This window comes from Callospermophilus lateralis, chromosome 4 (genome assembly GCF_048772815.1).
Source record: "Callospermophilus lateralis isolate mCalLat2 chromosome 4, mCalLat2.hap1, whole genome shotgun sequence".
Taxonomy (NCBI): domain Eukaryota; kingdom Metazoa; phylum Chordata; class Mammalia; order Rodentia; family Sciuridae; genus Callospermophilus; species Callospermophilus lateralis.
Window position 1 is genome coordinate 47,777,645 of NC_135308.1, and position 15,921 is coordinate 47,793,565.

General features: G+C 33.6%; 1 protein-coding gene across 2 annotated transcripts in view; it reads right to left on the reverse strand.

The window, feature by feature from the left end:
- Window positions 1-15,921, reverse strand: part of Hook3 (hook microtubule tethering protein 3) — a 112,058-nt gene that overhangs the window by 13,947 nt on the left and 82,190 nt on the right. For both annotated transcript variants that reach the window (XM_076852460.1, XM_076852462.1), the window contains 3 exons: window positions 12,172-12,241; window positions 8,616-8,756; window positions 3,014-3,101 (listed from right to left, as the gene is read on the reverse strand). In XM_076852460.1, coding sequence (XP_076708575.1) covers window positions 3,014-3,101; window positions 8,616-8,756; window positions 12,172-12,241 — 299 coding nt within the window. The remainder of the gene's footprint in view (window positions 1-3,013; window positions 3,102-8,615; window positions 8,757-12,171; window positions 12,242-15,921) is intronic.

Sequence of the window (15,921 nt, forward strand, 5' to 3'; positions counted from 1 at the left end):
GGCAGGAGGAGGCCAGACTGCATTAGGATGCTGGTGTCAAAATAATTTATATAAATGAATTGATTATAATAATGGCCACAGCAGGAATGATGGGGGGAAAATAAAGGTAGATTTCTCTATGATTTGACTTTTAAGATCTGGATATCCTGTAAGTATCTTAACTATAAAGGATATAAACACATAAGGCAAGTAATATTGGTATATCCATTTTGCATAAAATTGCCTTTATTTAAAATTTTAACATCAACTATGATGTTGAATAACAGTTATAAATCTAAAAACTGCTCAATATATAGAAATGAACAGGAAGCCATACTTACAATAGCCTTGAGCAGAAACCATGCCAAGAGACAGAGAGGACATATTAGTATGAAGCAAACACAGCAGCCAATAGAAGGAACGATTTAGTAATTCATGAACAGAAGTAAAAGATATGAATTTTTTTTTCAGAAATGTACATTTTTCTTTCTTCTATGTTCTCCTCATCCTGTCTTGTTCTCTGGAGTTTTATATACTGTGGCTAGCTCAAATTATCCATATGACTGGATATAACAATGTTTTTCTGCTTCCATGCTAAAAACAAATGACATAAAAATAATAATAAAAATATGCAAACCATCCTACTCTGACTTAAGGTCACATGAAAGAACTGTGTTTGTGATAACAGAAACAGGCGGAAACTATGCTGTTGTTCCTCAGAGGGGACCAATTCCATCTGGCAGGTTGCTCTATGTGATACACATTCCTGAGATGCAACACTGTGAGTTAGTGAAGAGAAATATAAGGCAAAACATCAAGTGTACAGGGGCAAAGTATCACATACTCTTTATTTCTCCAAGCCATTTGAAGGCAGAGTTTTAAAACAGAAATAGTTTTCCATTTGAATCTTTTCTACACACAGAAGAGAGCTTAGAGGAAATTTTTCCTTAATTTAAAGCAAGACATCTCATTAGGCAGTCAAATCAATCAATCAATCAATCAATCAATTTATGCAAATAGTATTTGGTAGGGCTGGCATTTCAATTCTGAAATATGTTCTCTTAAAGTAATGGCCCACAGCATATTTAATTAGATTTGATTATCACAGTGATACCTAACCAGGCTATGCCAAGTTATTTTTAAACAATAAACTCCCTTACTTATGGTTTACAATGGTCATCATCAGAACACTAAAGTTTAGCTGATACTGATAGTTCACCAAATTTACTTTGTTTATGACAGGCCCTTCTTCTCCCTACCAAAATAAAAATACAGAAAAGTCTCCTTTAAGTTTTAGAGACCAGAAAAAAATTTACATTTGTCCCAGTTTAAGAGACCTAGAGATGTCAATGAATAGAAAATGTTACAACCTGTGGTTCATTTCAAAGATTTCTTAATTAGGCTCAATACTGTTTTAGTACACTAATGGTTTGCAATTTGTGATCTAGCATTCTGGATAAAAACATACCTCTTTTAAAAGCATGACATTGGGCTGGGGTTAGAGCTCAGTGGCACAGTGCTGGGTTCAATCCCCCACATACCCCACTTCAGTAAGTATGACATTTCAAACTAGTTCCATTTTGATAAAGCTATAATTTAAACACTAGTGACAATAAAAGAAGTTGGAAATCAATTTGGGAAACAAAGATGACTACACCAAGACAATAGTTGAGGAATAAACTAAAATCACTAATTAGAAAGAAGGGCATATGTTGTCAGTCTAAACTAGGTGTATATAGAGAAACTGATTAAGTCCCTCTGGAGCATTCAATACTTAGTATTCTCAGATTTTAAGTATTTACTTAACTCCCTCTCTTTGATTCCTTTTGTTTTAATACCCTCTTATGTTAATAAGGGTGAGTGGCTGAATCTATACTTTTGAATTGATCCCCCAAAATGACTGGAAACAATCAAGTATATATTCAAGACTAGAAATTACAGCAAATAACACTGGTAACAGGAAAAAAAAAAGAAACAAAACAGCTGGCTGAAGCAAAGACCAATTAAATAAATAAAATTTAGTTTTCCTCTTAATACTGTTTTTTTTTTTAATACTTTACAAGCCTTAGCTCTATTGCATACTTCTCATTAAATGGAAAAGACTTGCCAATTATAATCTATTCAGTGTTTCTTTCTCTCTTTTTTCTTTTCTTTGGTATTGGGGATTAAACCCAGGGGCACTTTACCACTGAACTACATCCTCTGCACTTTTTATTTTAATTTTGAGACAGGGTCTTGCTAAGTTGCTAAGTCTGGCTTTGAACTTGCAATCCTCCTGTCTTAGCCTCCTGGGTGACTAGAATTACAGGCATATGCTACTACACCCAGCTATAGCTCTGCTTTTTCTAGAGAATAATTAACTACTGTGTGTTACTGAAGCACTGTGATATACAGTTAACATGAGGAGGTGAAGAAAGACATCCTTTTTGGCTCAACACATATTCAATAGGAAATGTGTCAATTATGTAGGCAGAGAGATTCAATATGCAGAATGCTAAAGGAATATTTAAAGTGGGATCAGTGGTGCACACCTGTAATCCCAGATCCTCTGGAATCTGAAGCAGGAGGATAGGATTGCAAGTTCATCACAGGCAACAGGGTACTATCCTATCTTAAAAGAGGTAGGAGGGATTCACAAATTCAGGGAAAATGGACTTCTAGGGATGGCATTATTTTCTTCCATATCTAATTTACATTAAAATTTTTACTTGAAAAAAATATATATACATATATTGACAAGAGGGAAAAACCCTATTCTTGACATCTGAATGCTGAATTGAGCACATTTAAAACAAAGTCTCAATTAATTCCTTATTTGTTAACTAAAAATAAACTAATTCTCAGCAGAGTAAATCTGAAACAGATAATTAAGTACTATCTAGTCTTTTTCATAAGAAAAGTTAGTAAAAAGAGTAACAGTTTCTTTTCCATAACCAATATACTGCTAAATTATTTTGAGAAAAAACATAAGGTATACAACTTTTCTCAACTTTGTGAAACTTTTGGACTATGGCTGGTATATATTAAAACTTACATCTTCTGCTTTTGAGCCTTGATCTTGTAAAGATTTCTGCAGTTCTTCAACTTGTGACTGTACTTCTAGAAGTCTTTGATTCACAAGCCTACAAATCAAACGTACATTAATTTTCTAAGTATAGATTTATTAATGCTTCTGTTCCTTTGGTTGTTATATTGGTTATACAGAAAGTATTATTAGCAAACTAAAACAAACATTATGGTAGTAGTACATAGAAGTTTAGTTGCAGTCTCATGTCATTAGCAGAACTTACTTTTCACATTCTTTTTTCTATTGCTTGAATTTTTTTCTTTTGGGCAAAACATATAACCTATTTATATTAAGTTGAATAAAAATACTAGCAAAACAATTACCCAGAAGTTAGTATAGATAAATTTAAAAAAAAAACTAAAAGAAGAAAAAGAAGAGTATTGGAAGGGTATATTAAATTTATTACAATCCATGGTGCCTCCAGTACCATAGCAGCGAAGTGACTTGTCTCAGGTATATAGCTGGTTATCACAGTGCCAGTTGTCTCAATGCCTGAGGCCTGTTCTCCTGGTGTGAGGATGTCACAGTCTTACCAGAACAGGAGCTCCAGTAGTCAGGACAGCTGAAGCTTATGCTGCTGTTGCTTTCTTTTTTTAAGCTCTTTAAGGATTTTCATTTTGAGTTCCCTGGTAAGTCTAGAAGGTGGCCATTCTGGAAGTTCTCACTCAGTTTATAGCACCTTGGGCATATGACCTGGCTTTCCTGAGCCTGTTCCTTATCTACAAAGTTTGATAAGAACTTACTACCTCACAGTGTTTCCAAGGTGCTTAAATTTCTAGGATGATTTCTAACACAGTATTTTTGGTAGACACTTTTTTTGAAGCTGAAGTGCTAATGTATATTTATTTATCTGAAATTCACTTCGGTATGCTTATAAAGTACCAGGTACTGTTATCAGCACTAACGTGAAAATATCTCTTCACTCAAGGAATGTACAGTGTGGTAGAGATAAAAAGGTAAAAATTAAGGGCTGGGATTGTGGCTCAGCGGTAGAGTACTCGCCTAGCATGTACAAGGCCCTGGGTTTGATCCTCAGCACCACATAAAAATAAATAAATAAAGATATTGTGTCCAGCTACAACTAAAAAATAAAAAAAAGGTAAACAAATAAAATACAATGAAATAAATACTTCAAAATGGTGTATAGAAATATACAAAAGAAACGATGACTATTTAAAAATAATTCCATGGAGAAATTAAGGTATGTTTGATACAAATTAATATTAGAACAATAAATAAAATGCCCAAGTGATTAAGGGTGGCAAGGGGATTTGAGACAGTATGTCCAACAAAAGCATCAAAAAATGAACCTGGCACAGTGGTGTACACCTGTAATCCCAGCTACTCAAAAGGCCGAGGCAGGAGTTCCACAAGTTTGAGGTCTGCCTGGACAACTTAGCAAGACTCTTAAGACCCTTCTCAAAATAAAAAATATAAAAACCAAAAACCAGGGTACAGTGTTCAGAAATGGTAGAACTAAAAAAAAAAAATAAGTTTGTAGAGGAAGAATGAAACTAGAGGAGAAAAAGAGTATATCAGATACAATCTGCTCCTTTGGCATTTGTATAAAATGCCAAGTATATGAAACTTACAATGAACAAAGCTAAAATTTGGCTGAAATTGAAATAACCCAAACAAATTTTCATAATGCTGATTCCAGGGCTTCATAAATTATCTAGTTCAATGTGATGCATGCTTCAGTAGACAAGTTTGGTTCCCTAGGTCTTGGGTGACACTGAAGAATTTCAAGAAGGGGAAAATATAATCAGATAGCATTTAAAAAGATTACATTGGTTTTAGAGTAGAGATGTTATTTAAAAGGTCAAAGATAGGCCTGAAAACTAGGAGAAGATTATTATAATTATTACTACTAAATATGCCTATTATTACTAAATATGCTTGAAATCCAAGGGAAGAGAAGAGGAAATATTTGGAGAAATGGCAAAAGAATACAAGAATCAAAAATAACACTTAGGATTTTGAAATTTACCGAGAAAGGAAAGACAGAAAGAACAATTTAAAAAAAAATATAAAGCATCTAATTTTGTATTTGTTGAAAATGTGCCTAGAAAAGTCTGTCAAACAGTAATATACCTGAACCTTAAGTATAGAGAAAAGTTCCAAGTTGAGCATGCACACTTGAGAGCCATCTGAGGTTAACTAAAATCATAAATGGCAATGGCTAGAAAGCATGTGAAATATAGTAGTAATGAGGAGAAAAGATGTCCAATGGCAGATCAGCCAAGGGATGGGGGAAAAACAACTTTACTGTGAAGAAAAAAAAGTTTGGAGGAGAAGGAAATAAGCATCACTGAATATAGAGATGAGAAAAGATAATGTCTTGAATATTCCTACTGGATTAGTCATTTAAAAATGATTAGTTATTTTAGTAAAAAATAATATAGTGAAAGGGGAGTAGAAGCCAGATTGTCTCAAATTAAGGATAAAAGAGAGCAGTGAACTTTTAGAATCAAAACAGTCAGAAACTTTATTAAAATTCTTTTCATCAAGAGGTTTTAAGAAATCAAATTATCTGAAAATCTAAATTCAACACAAGTTCATAAATACATGACCAATACACTGTAATTCTGTTCAATCTTTTCAGAAAACATTTGGGAAAAATGTTTCAAACTATAAGATGATTTCAACTTTCATCTTAGCCGCTTTTGAGATTATTTCATTAATTAACATTGTAAGCCTACTAGGTAGAGATCATTGTAAATGTCATAAAGTATAATCAGTCTGTACCAACATGTTCCTTGGGGGATTTGAAAACAATGTAAATGCCCAGCAATGAGATGGACAAGTACATATAACTGTTAACATATGAAGCATGTGAGCAAACAAATATATATGAAAAAGATTATCTGTTAAAAAAAGAATTATAATGCCTACTTCACTCATGGAGTTGTCTAGAGGATGAATTGAGATAACATATGCAGTATGTTAGGCACAGTACTGGCACAAAGCAGATATTCTATAAATTTTTTTAAAAATTATTAATTAATTTATTTAAGTTGTTGATGGACCTTTATTTATATGCGGTGCCGAGAATTGAACCCAGTGCCTCACCCATTCAAGGAAAGTGCACTACCACTGAGCCACAACCCCAGCCCCCAGATATTCTATAAATGTGAATTGTTTCTACCTTCTCTTTCTTCCTTCAGGAATTTAATTAACATTTTAATCGAAGTCTAACTACTGAATACAAAGATATCAAGGTAGTATGTAAGACAGGCTGAGCTTTAGAATTTTCTCTGAGAAGTAGGGAAACTTGATCATGGGTACTTTGAGAAAGTTCTCTGAGCAATTTTTTATGGCTCCACTCTCAATCTTTTATCACTCTTCTAATATTGTTTCATCAATAACAGAACTACAGATTTTAAAAAAAAAGTGACTCACTGGAAAGGACTTTGGAGGCCTACTACAAACATGGCCTACTAATAGCTGACATATGGGGTGGCTAACCAATTATATTTAAGGTTAAAAGACTCGGTGGGGACTCTAGTCTAAGCCACTGGGTGGCCAAGGCACACATGGCCACTCTCAATAGTTTTTCAAACATAGCCCTATGAATGATGCAGGGTGGCTGAGGGCTGGGTCCCCAGGACACTGTGTATGGGGTCTGCTCCGCTTTTGTGCATAAGTTCAGAGAAACATGAATGCATAAGACCAGAAAATGGTACTGAAACAGTGGGAATCAGCAATTTTGTACTGGGAAGGCAGCTCTGAGAAATGTTTACTGTAGTCTGCTTGAGGTTGGGACAAAAATTGATAAAACAAGATGAGTTTGGTGTTTTGGAAACAGTGAAAACTGCCAGTGAACTCTGTTCTCCTCTATCAGAAATAACTGAAATTAATGAGGCATGTGCAGAAAATCCAGGGCTTATAAACAAACCTTGTTATGAAGATGGTTGGCTGATAAAGATGACACTGAGTGACCGTTCAGAACTAGATACTAGCGAGTGAATAAGAATATGAGAAATATGTAAAATCTATTGAGGAGTAAATGGCACATTTAAATAAACTAGCGTGAAGTAACAAATAAACAAGACACAATGGAACTAACCTTAGGTTCCTGTTGCCAATCTATTACAAGATCAAGGTAGAGATAAGGTAAATATTTATAAACTCAGGAAGAACAAATTTAGATTGATTCACAGAGGAGGAAAGAAGGACAGGAAAGAGAGTAAATGTTCTACAAAAACAGTAGAAGATAAAGTGGCAAGAAGGTGGGTATAGGTTAGGTACAAGGACTGCAAAGCCAGGAAGCCAGAGTCTGAGCCCAAGTTCCCTCTTCTGTAAAACTTACATTAAAATAAGAAAGAACATGTCTAAAACACTTAGCACAATGTTTGGAAAAAAAGAGTTGCTTAATAAATATTAGTTGTTATAATCACAGATCACTGGTGATCATAATCTAAAGGTAGGTTGTCATCAGTTTTGTAATTTAAGAAACAAACATAACACTAAGTTGTAAACAGCAGCAAGCTGTTTTCTATAATCCTTCCTCCACCTACTGCATTTTCTACTTTTTCTAATACTTTTTTAAAAACACTCATTTTCTATGTTCCTAAGAATTGATGTAAAAATGTTTTCCTTCCATTTGTATTTAATGTTAGGTGTTCTTATAATCACTCTGGCATTTATGCCAGTGTATACTGTTTGCTGATTCTGCTTTGGTAGATTTAACTTTTAAAGCTATAGGAAGAAGGGTAGTATATATAAAACTGTCATAACAATTATGACTCGCAAGATTGACTCTCACTTGCAAAAGGCCAAAGCAATCAGGCATAATAAAGAATCTGCAATATCAGGCAAACTATGAAATTATATAAATTATATAATAAAAATGAAAAGTCTCCCTAAAGACAGAATATTACATCAGTAAGAAAAAGGAAAATATTATGTTTATTATTTAAGAAACATTTCCCAAAAGAATCTAAAGACAGTTACAACAAAAATATAAAAGTAACCTTTGTTAAAGGAAACTGTTCATTTTAATGTAACTGACTCTGAATGGTTGTATAATACACCAAAAACTTACAAGTTCTCAGAAAAGTGATTTTCTTGCTAAATTTACAGATTCTAAATTCTCAAAATAACTGAACTGCTCATAAGAGAAATGACTTTCTTTTAGTGTCACAATAAATACTGGATTATAAAAAATAATGCTTTGCCAACGGATCCTCTGAAACCATCAGACCATGAAAACAATAAACTTTATTACCCTGATTATGAAGTAAGAATTGAAATTGTTGCAAAAGGCTAAACTAAATGATTAGTTTTCTTTCTTTTTTACTTTTAACTAGTGATTAGAAAGGGTAAATGGTAGAGCTTTAGTATCATTTTGCTTGAAAAAAAAAATCAAGAAGATAATGCTAACAGAAAGATATACAATACTTTCTGGCAAGTCTAAGTGGAAAAATAAAGTATTTTTCAAAGGCAATATAATAGCATTTGACTCTTTTTCAAATTACAATTCCAAATTCCCTTTGTTTAAGGGAATCAAAAATAAGGCAAATAGGGAGTGCCTATGGCTGGATGCTGCCACCTATATATACTCTACCTGTTCTCTGTCTCCAGTTCATTCTTGCGTAGATTTGCATCATCTAAAAGGCTCTGCAATAAGGCAATTTTTTCATTGTCTGAACCCTCTTGATTAATTTTTAGCATTCTATTCTCATGCTGAAGACGAATAAGTTTCTCCCTGAATGAACAAAACGAAAACTGATTACCTGGTACATTAATACAATATAGGTATAAAAAATCTACTCATGTATAGTTACAGACTCAATACACATAAGTGAAAAAGTACCTGCAATGAATTTAGCTTCTTTCTAACTGTTAAGGCATTCCATTTCAGGTTTTAAATTATTTTCTTTTAATTAATTTATTCTTTTTTATTTATATATGACAGCAGAATGCATTACGATTCTTACTGTACATATAGAGTACAATTTTTCATATCTCTGGTTGTATACAAAGCATATTCACGCCAATTTGTGTCTTCATACGTGTTCTTTGGATGATAATGATCATCACATTCCACCATCATTTCTTAAATTCTTTATACAAGGAATAATCTGAAGATAAAAATCTCTACATATCATGACTTATAATGAAGGCATTTTAAAATTCTGTTTCCCTTCTGATTTAAATATTTAAGCTGTGAATAAATTTATGTTTTCTTGTTCTTTGGTTCTCATAAGAAAACATGACCTCTAAAGCCAAGCAATTACCAATCATTTGGAGGACTGTTTTCAAGAAATTCAGCATACCCAATCCTAGACATATGTAAAAGTGTAGTCTTCTAACAAGGTGAATTATTAGAGTCAGATTACTAGATTACATTGCTTTGCATTCATTCTTGTGCCAAGCCAAAGCTTACATAGAGGAATGTTAAAAGCAACAGTCACACTGAACTGGTAACCACATTTATTAGAGAGCTAATATAATTAAATATTTATTCAGATGAAAATGTTCTTTAAATATATAATTCATTTCTTCTTTATACAGGGTCTTCTTTAGACAGGCCCATGAAGAGAGTGCTTTCAGATACCAAATCCTATAAAAAGCTGTGCTTCTAATGAAAAACAAATTAAAATGAGAAACATACATATTAAAACCAGCTCTTATTTTGTAAACACCATAAATCTTCTCAAATACTTTTACTTTTGCTACTCAAAAGATGAATCAAACTTGCAACTCAATAGTTCGCTATTAAGTCCTTTGGGTACACAGCCACATCAATGTTTAAAGCAGCACAATTTACAATAGCTAAACTGTGGAACCAACCAAGATGCCCTTATATACACAATGGACTATTACTCATCAATAAAAAAGAATAAAATCATGGCATTTGCAGGTAAATGGATGGAGTTAGAGAAGATAATGCTAAGTGAAGTTAGCCAATCCCAAAAAACGAAATGCCAAATGTATTCTTTGATATAAGAAGGCTGATTCATAGTGGGATAGGGAGTGGGAGCATGAGAGGAATAGATGTACTCTAGATAGGGAACAGGGGAAAGAGGGGAGGGAAGCGGATATGGGGTTATAAATGATGGTGGAATGTGATGATTATTATTATCCAGAGTACATGTATGAAGACACAAACTGGTGTGAATATACTTTGTATACTTCCAGAGATGTGAAAAATTGTGCTCTATATGTGTAATAAGAATTGTAATGCATTCCGCTGTCATATATAAATAAAAAAAAAACCCTTGCAACTCAATTCAAGAAATCATATAGATTGTGAAATATTTTGTATATGGACAGCAATAACTTTGTATTTTTCAATTACAAAGTACACACCTTCATTGTAGGGAATAAAAGATAAAAGAAAATATAACTCTCTTTAACTCTCTGATGCAAAAGAACTATTGTTTAAATATAGCTTTCTATATGTGTATACATACAGTACACATTATTTAAAAAAAGGTTTCACACAACACACGTTGCACTCATAGCTGCTATTTACAGTTAAAAGTTCATAATCTTTATTATTAACTACACTTTAATAAATTTTTATTTTTTTATTTTTATGTGGTGCTGAGGAATGAATCCAGGGCCTCGCATGTGCTAGAAAAGCGCTCCACCCAGCCACCATCCCAGCCCCACTTTAATAAATTTTAAGTGACATACTGTTAAAATATATAAGTGAATCAGTTATTTCATTAAAGTCCGATTATGGGCAGATTATCAATTGAGTTTTAACATTTTAATAGGATATACCTTTATGTACAAAAAATTTCCTTAGGATTAATTCTCAGAAGTGTTATTTTTCTGTTAAAAGATAAGCACACTTTTAGATGAGACATTTTGTTAATTTGCTTAAAAAAAATAATTCTACTTTAATCTTTTCCCCTACTTTGAGTATTCCAATTTCTCATTCAACATCAATAAAAAGTATGAAATAATATCCCACTGTCTATGACTTAAGTTGCAAACTTTTCATCACTGCTAATCATTTCATTTTTTTGACAGTTCTTCTGGACATACAGCATATTCTAATTTGTATCTAGTAATATGCAAAAAAAAACCTGTCAAATCTTTATAATTATTCTTTTCTTAGAGAGCCACTATAAAAAATTTTGAGGGGACACAGACTTTTATAAATGTTTTTAATGATAAGTATTCATCCATTCAACTAATTTTATTGGTTCAATTATAATGTAACATATTAGGAAGTAATAAAGATATCTCCAGACATGATGTTGAATTATACTTCTTTTGTTTGTACTTCTTAAATTAAAAAATCATTTATTCAATGAGTACTTACTTCAACTTTTACAGTTTATAAAACTTTTACACAACCATTATTCCACTTAATAATTCCAAAGATTTTTTTTTCTTTTTTCTTTTTTTTTTCAGTACTAGGAATTGAACATAGGGGCCCTCCACCATTTAGATATACCCCCAGCCCTTTTTTACTTTGGGGAAGCATCTCAATAAGTTGCCCAGGCTAGTCTCAAATTAGCCATCATCCTGCTTCAACCTCCTAAGAGCTGGGATTACAGTTGTATGCCACACACCTGCCCCTGAAGAATCAAGGTCAGTGTCCATTTTAAAAAGGAGCAAATAGGCCCAGAAAAGGTAAAAGCATTTTCCTTCTGGAAACTGAAGACTTCCCCAAAACCCATTTCTCATTCATATATATATATGCTAAGTTAAATGGAATTTAAAAAAATGCTTTGGCTAAATAAAAAGGATTATTACTGAGGGAAGAGAATTTAGAGATAGGGAGGTGTTTCCTCCTCTCTATAGCACTGTATCTTTCCCAGACCATTCCAAGTGGTTAGTAGATAAAACCTTAAAATTATTTTGCAGGCTAATAGCTAAGCATAACCTTTGTCTTTGGCCAAATATTTTCATTGCTAAATGTTTGTTGAGGGTATTAGTTTACTTTGTGTAAAAGATTGTCCTACTGAAATGAGAAGATCAGTTATCTGTTAGGCCAGTTGAAGAAAGCTTCTAACATGCTGAAAACATAGAAATTTAATACTGAATTCAGGTTCAAAGTATTACTAATAAAAAAGAACTGGTTCTCTTTACACTTTAAAGGAATCATTTTTCTCCAGAAATATTATGCAGTGTGACTGTGAACATCATAATCTCCTTACCTGATTTCAGGAGTAATAATCTCTGCTGCGAGGCTATCTGAAGATTCTTGACTGCCCAGAGGCATTAATCCTATAAACACAGATGCAAATACAAGGTTAACAGAAAGCACAACTACATCCTTTAGTTAGGTAATACAAACTTTAGAGGAAACTCTATCTTGAGCATTAATTTTAACAGATAAAATCACCATTTTCTCAAGTACAAGATCTCACTGTAGTAGTCTTACAGTATTTTACTATTTTAAGTATACAACTATGTAGCATTAAGTACATTCACAATATATAGCCAATACTACTGCCTATTTTCAAAACTTTTGTATCATTCAAATCAGAAATTCTATAGACATTAGGCGATAACTCTCCATTCCTTCCTTTCCTGGTCCCTGGTAACCTCTATTCTACTTTCTGTCTCAGTAATTTGCCCAGTCTAAATACCCCATATAAGCAGAATCATACAATATTTGTCTTTTTGTGTTTGGCTTACTTAAAACAATGTTTTAAAGATTCATTCATATTTTGGCATTTATCAGAATTTCCTTCCTTTTGTGGCCAAATAATATTCCTATGTATACAAATGCATTTTGTTTATCCATTTATCCATCAACAGACACTAGCCTTGCTTTCACCTTTTGATGACTGTGAATGCTGCTGCTATGAAAATCTGTGCACAAGCACCTGGTTAGTCCACCATTTTCAATTCTTTTGGGTATACACTTAGGAATGGAACTGCTAAATCATACAGTAATTTTATGTTTAACTTTCTCAAGAGCCAAAAAACTGGTTTCTACAGCACTGATCATTCCTACCAGCAATGTATAAGAGTTCCAATTCTCCGTATCTTCATCAGCACTTTTTTTTCTTTCTTTCTTTTTTTTTTTTTTTTTTTTTAGGGTGAGTAAGAGTATTAGCTACCTTAACTGGTATTAAGTGGTTGTGGTTTTGTTTTGTATGAGGTGTTGGGGATCAAACCCAAGTCTTCACACATGCCAAGTAAGTGCTCCTCAAGGCCTGGCATATACATGCTAGGCAGGTATATGAAATATAACCCTAACCTATTTTTTGCTTTGAGACAGAGTCTCCTAAATTGCTCTAGCCATTCCTAAACTTGTAATCCCATTGCCTCAGTCTCCTAAGTAGATGGGATGACAGGCCTGTACCACCATGCCTGGCTGTGTTTTGTGTTTATTGCTATTGATTTATAGAATCTTTGTATATCCTAAATATTAATTCCTTACCAAATAGATGATTTGCAAATATTTTCTCCTATTTTATGGTTAATTTCAGTTGGTTAATGGTGTCCTTTGATGAAGAGAAGTTTTCAATTTTGACAAAAGTCCTATGCTTTTCTTTTGTTGCCTATGTTTTTGCTATTATTAATTCCAGAGAATCACTGCCAAATTCAATGTCATCAAGATATTCCTCTAAACATTTAATTTTCTCTTAAAATTCTTTTCTCTCCACCCTTTATCTAATTGCCCAAGTTAGGAATTCTAGTACTTTATTAAATAGAATTGATGATAGTGGGCATCTTTGTCTTATTCCTGATCTTGGAGGAAAAGCTTTAGTTTTTGCCATTGAATATGATGTTAGCTACAGGTTTTGTTTTATTATTTTTTAAAGTTGTAGTTGAACACAATATCTTTGTTTTATTTATTTATTTTTATGTGATGCTGAGGGTTGAACCTAGCACCTCACATGTGCTAGGCGAACGCTCTACTGCAGAGCCCCAGCCCCAGCTATAGGTTTTTCGTATTTTTAAAAATCATATTGAGGAAATTTTCTTCTCTTCCTAGTTATACTGAGATTTTAACATTATAAGTGGATGTTGGGTTTTGTAAAATGCTTTTTCTGAGCCAGGTATGGTAGCATATGCCTATAATCTCAGCTGAGAATATATTCAGGAGGCAAAGCAAGAGGATTGCAATTTCAAGGCCAATCTGGGCAATTTAGCAAGACTTTATCTCATGATGAAATAAAAGAACTGGGAGTGCATCTCAGTGATAGAGTGCTTGCCTAACATGTGCAAAGCCCTGGGTAAATCCCATTACCATAAGTATATACACACATAAAGGCCTTTTCTGCATCTACTTATATGATCGTGAACAGTTGATTTTCCCTTCATTTTGTTAATGTGGTAAATTACTTTGATTGCTATGTCTTTTGAGGGGGGTTGGGGACTGGGAATTGAACTGGGTGGCAACTCAATTACTGAGCCACATCCCCAGCCTTATTTTGTATTTTATTTAGAGACAGGGTCTCAGTGAGTTGCTTAGCACCTTGCTGTTGCTAAGGCTGGTTTTGAACTTGTGATCCTCCTGTCAATTTTAGGATCAGCTTGTCAATTTTTACAAAAAAGTCCACTGGAGATTATTTTATTGGGATTGCACTGAATCCTTGGATCAATGTAAGGAAAGCTGTAATCTTAACTATATTGAATCTTCTTTATCTTTTCTTTTCTTTTTTTTTTTTTTTTGAGAGAGAGGGGGAGGGAGAGAGAGAGAATTTTTTTTTTTAATATTTATTTTTTAGTTTTCGGCAGACACAACATCTTTGTTTGTATGTGGTGCTGAGGATTGAACCCGGGCCGCACGCATGTCAGGCGAGCGCGCTACCGCTTGAGCCACATCCCCAGCCCAATATTGAATCTTCTAATATCTGAATATGAGAGATCTCTTCATTTATTTAGACCTTATTTTAATTTATGTAGCAATGCTTTATAATTTTCAGTGTACAAGTCCTGCATTTCTTTCTTAAACTTATTCCTAAGCATTTTATTTCATTTTTTTCTCTTCTTTTTGTGGTTTGGACCAAGAAGCATTCTGCCTCTGAGCTACACCTCCAGCCCTTATTCAAATTTTATTTTAATACAAATTTTATTTTGTGATCTTCCTGCTTTAGCCATCTGAGTTGCAGGAACTGCTGGGGTTATAGGCATACACCACTGTGCTTGGCACTTTTTTCCTTTTTCTCTTTTGCAGTTCTGGAAAATTGAACTCAGGGCCTCACATATGCTAGGCAAGTGCTGTACCACTGAGTTATACCTCCAGCCCTGAATGTCATTTCTTTTTCATATCACTCTGATTTTACTTTCAGAATATTCACTGGTAGTATACAGAAATACACTGATCTCATTTCTTTCTTTCTTTCTTTTTTGGTACCAGGGATTGAATCCAGGAGCACTTAACCATTTGAGCCACATCCCTAGCCCTTAAAAAAAAAAAAAAAAAATTATTTTGAGGCAGGGCCTTGTTAAGTTGCTGAGGCTGGCTTTCAACTTGCAACCCTCTTGCCTCCCAAGCCATGGGATTCCACACCAGATTTACATTTTTCAAAATTTTCCATCTTAGATGTTTTCTATTTCATTCTTTTGCCATACTGCACTTGCTAGAAACTCTCACACCACACTGAATGGAAGTGATGAGAGTGAACATCCTTGCATTAATCCGAGGGGAAAAAATTCAGTCTCTCATCATTAAGTATGTGGTATATGAGGTTAGCTGTAGGTTTTTCATGGGTACCCTTTAGTAGGCTGAGTAACTTTCATTCTATTTTTAGTTTGCTGAGAGACTATCAAGAATGCTGTCCTCTACTTGTTTTTTAATATTTATTTTTTAGTTGTAGTTGTACACGATATCTTTATTTATTTACTTTTATGTGGTGCTGAGGATCGAACCCAGGGCCCCTGCACTTAATAGGCGAGTGCTGTACCACTGAGCCACAATCCCAGCCCTGTCCCCTTCTTTTTTAACT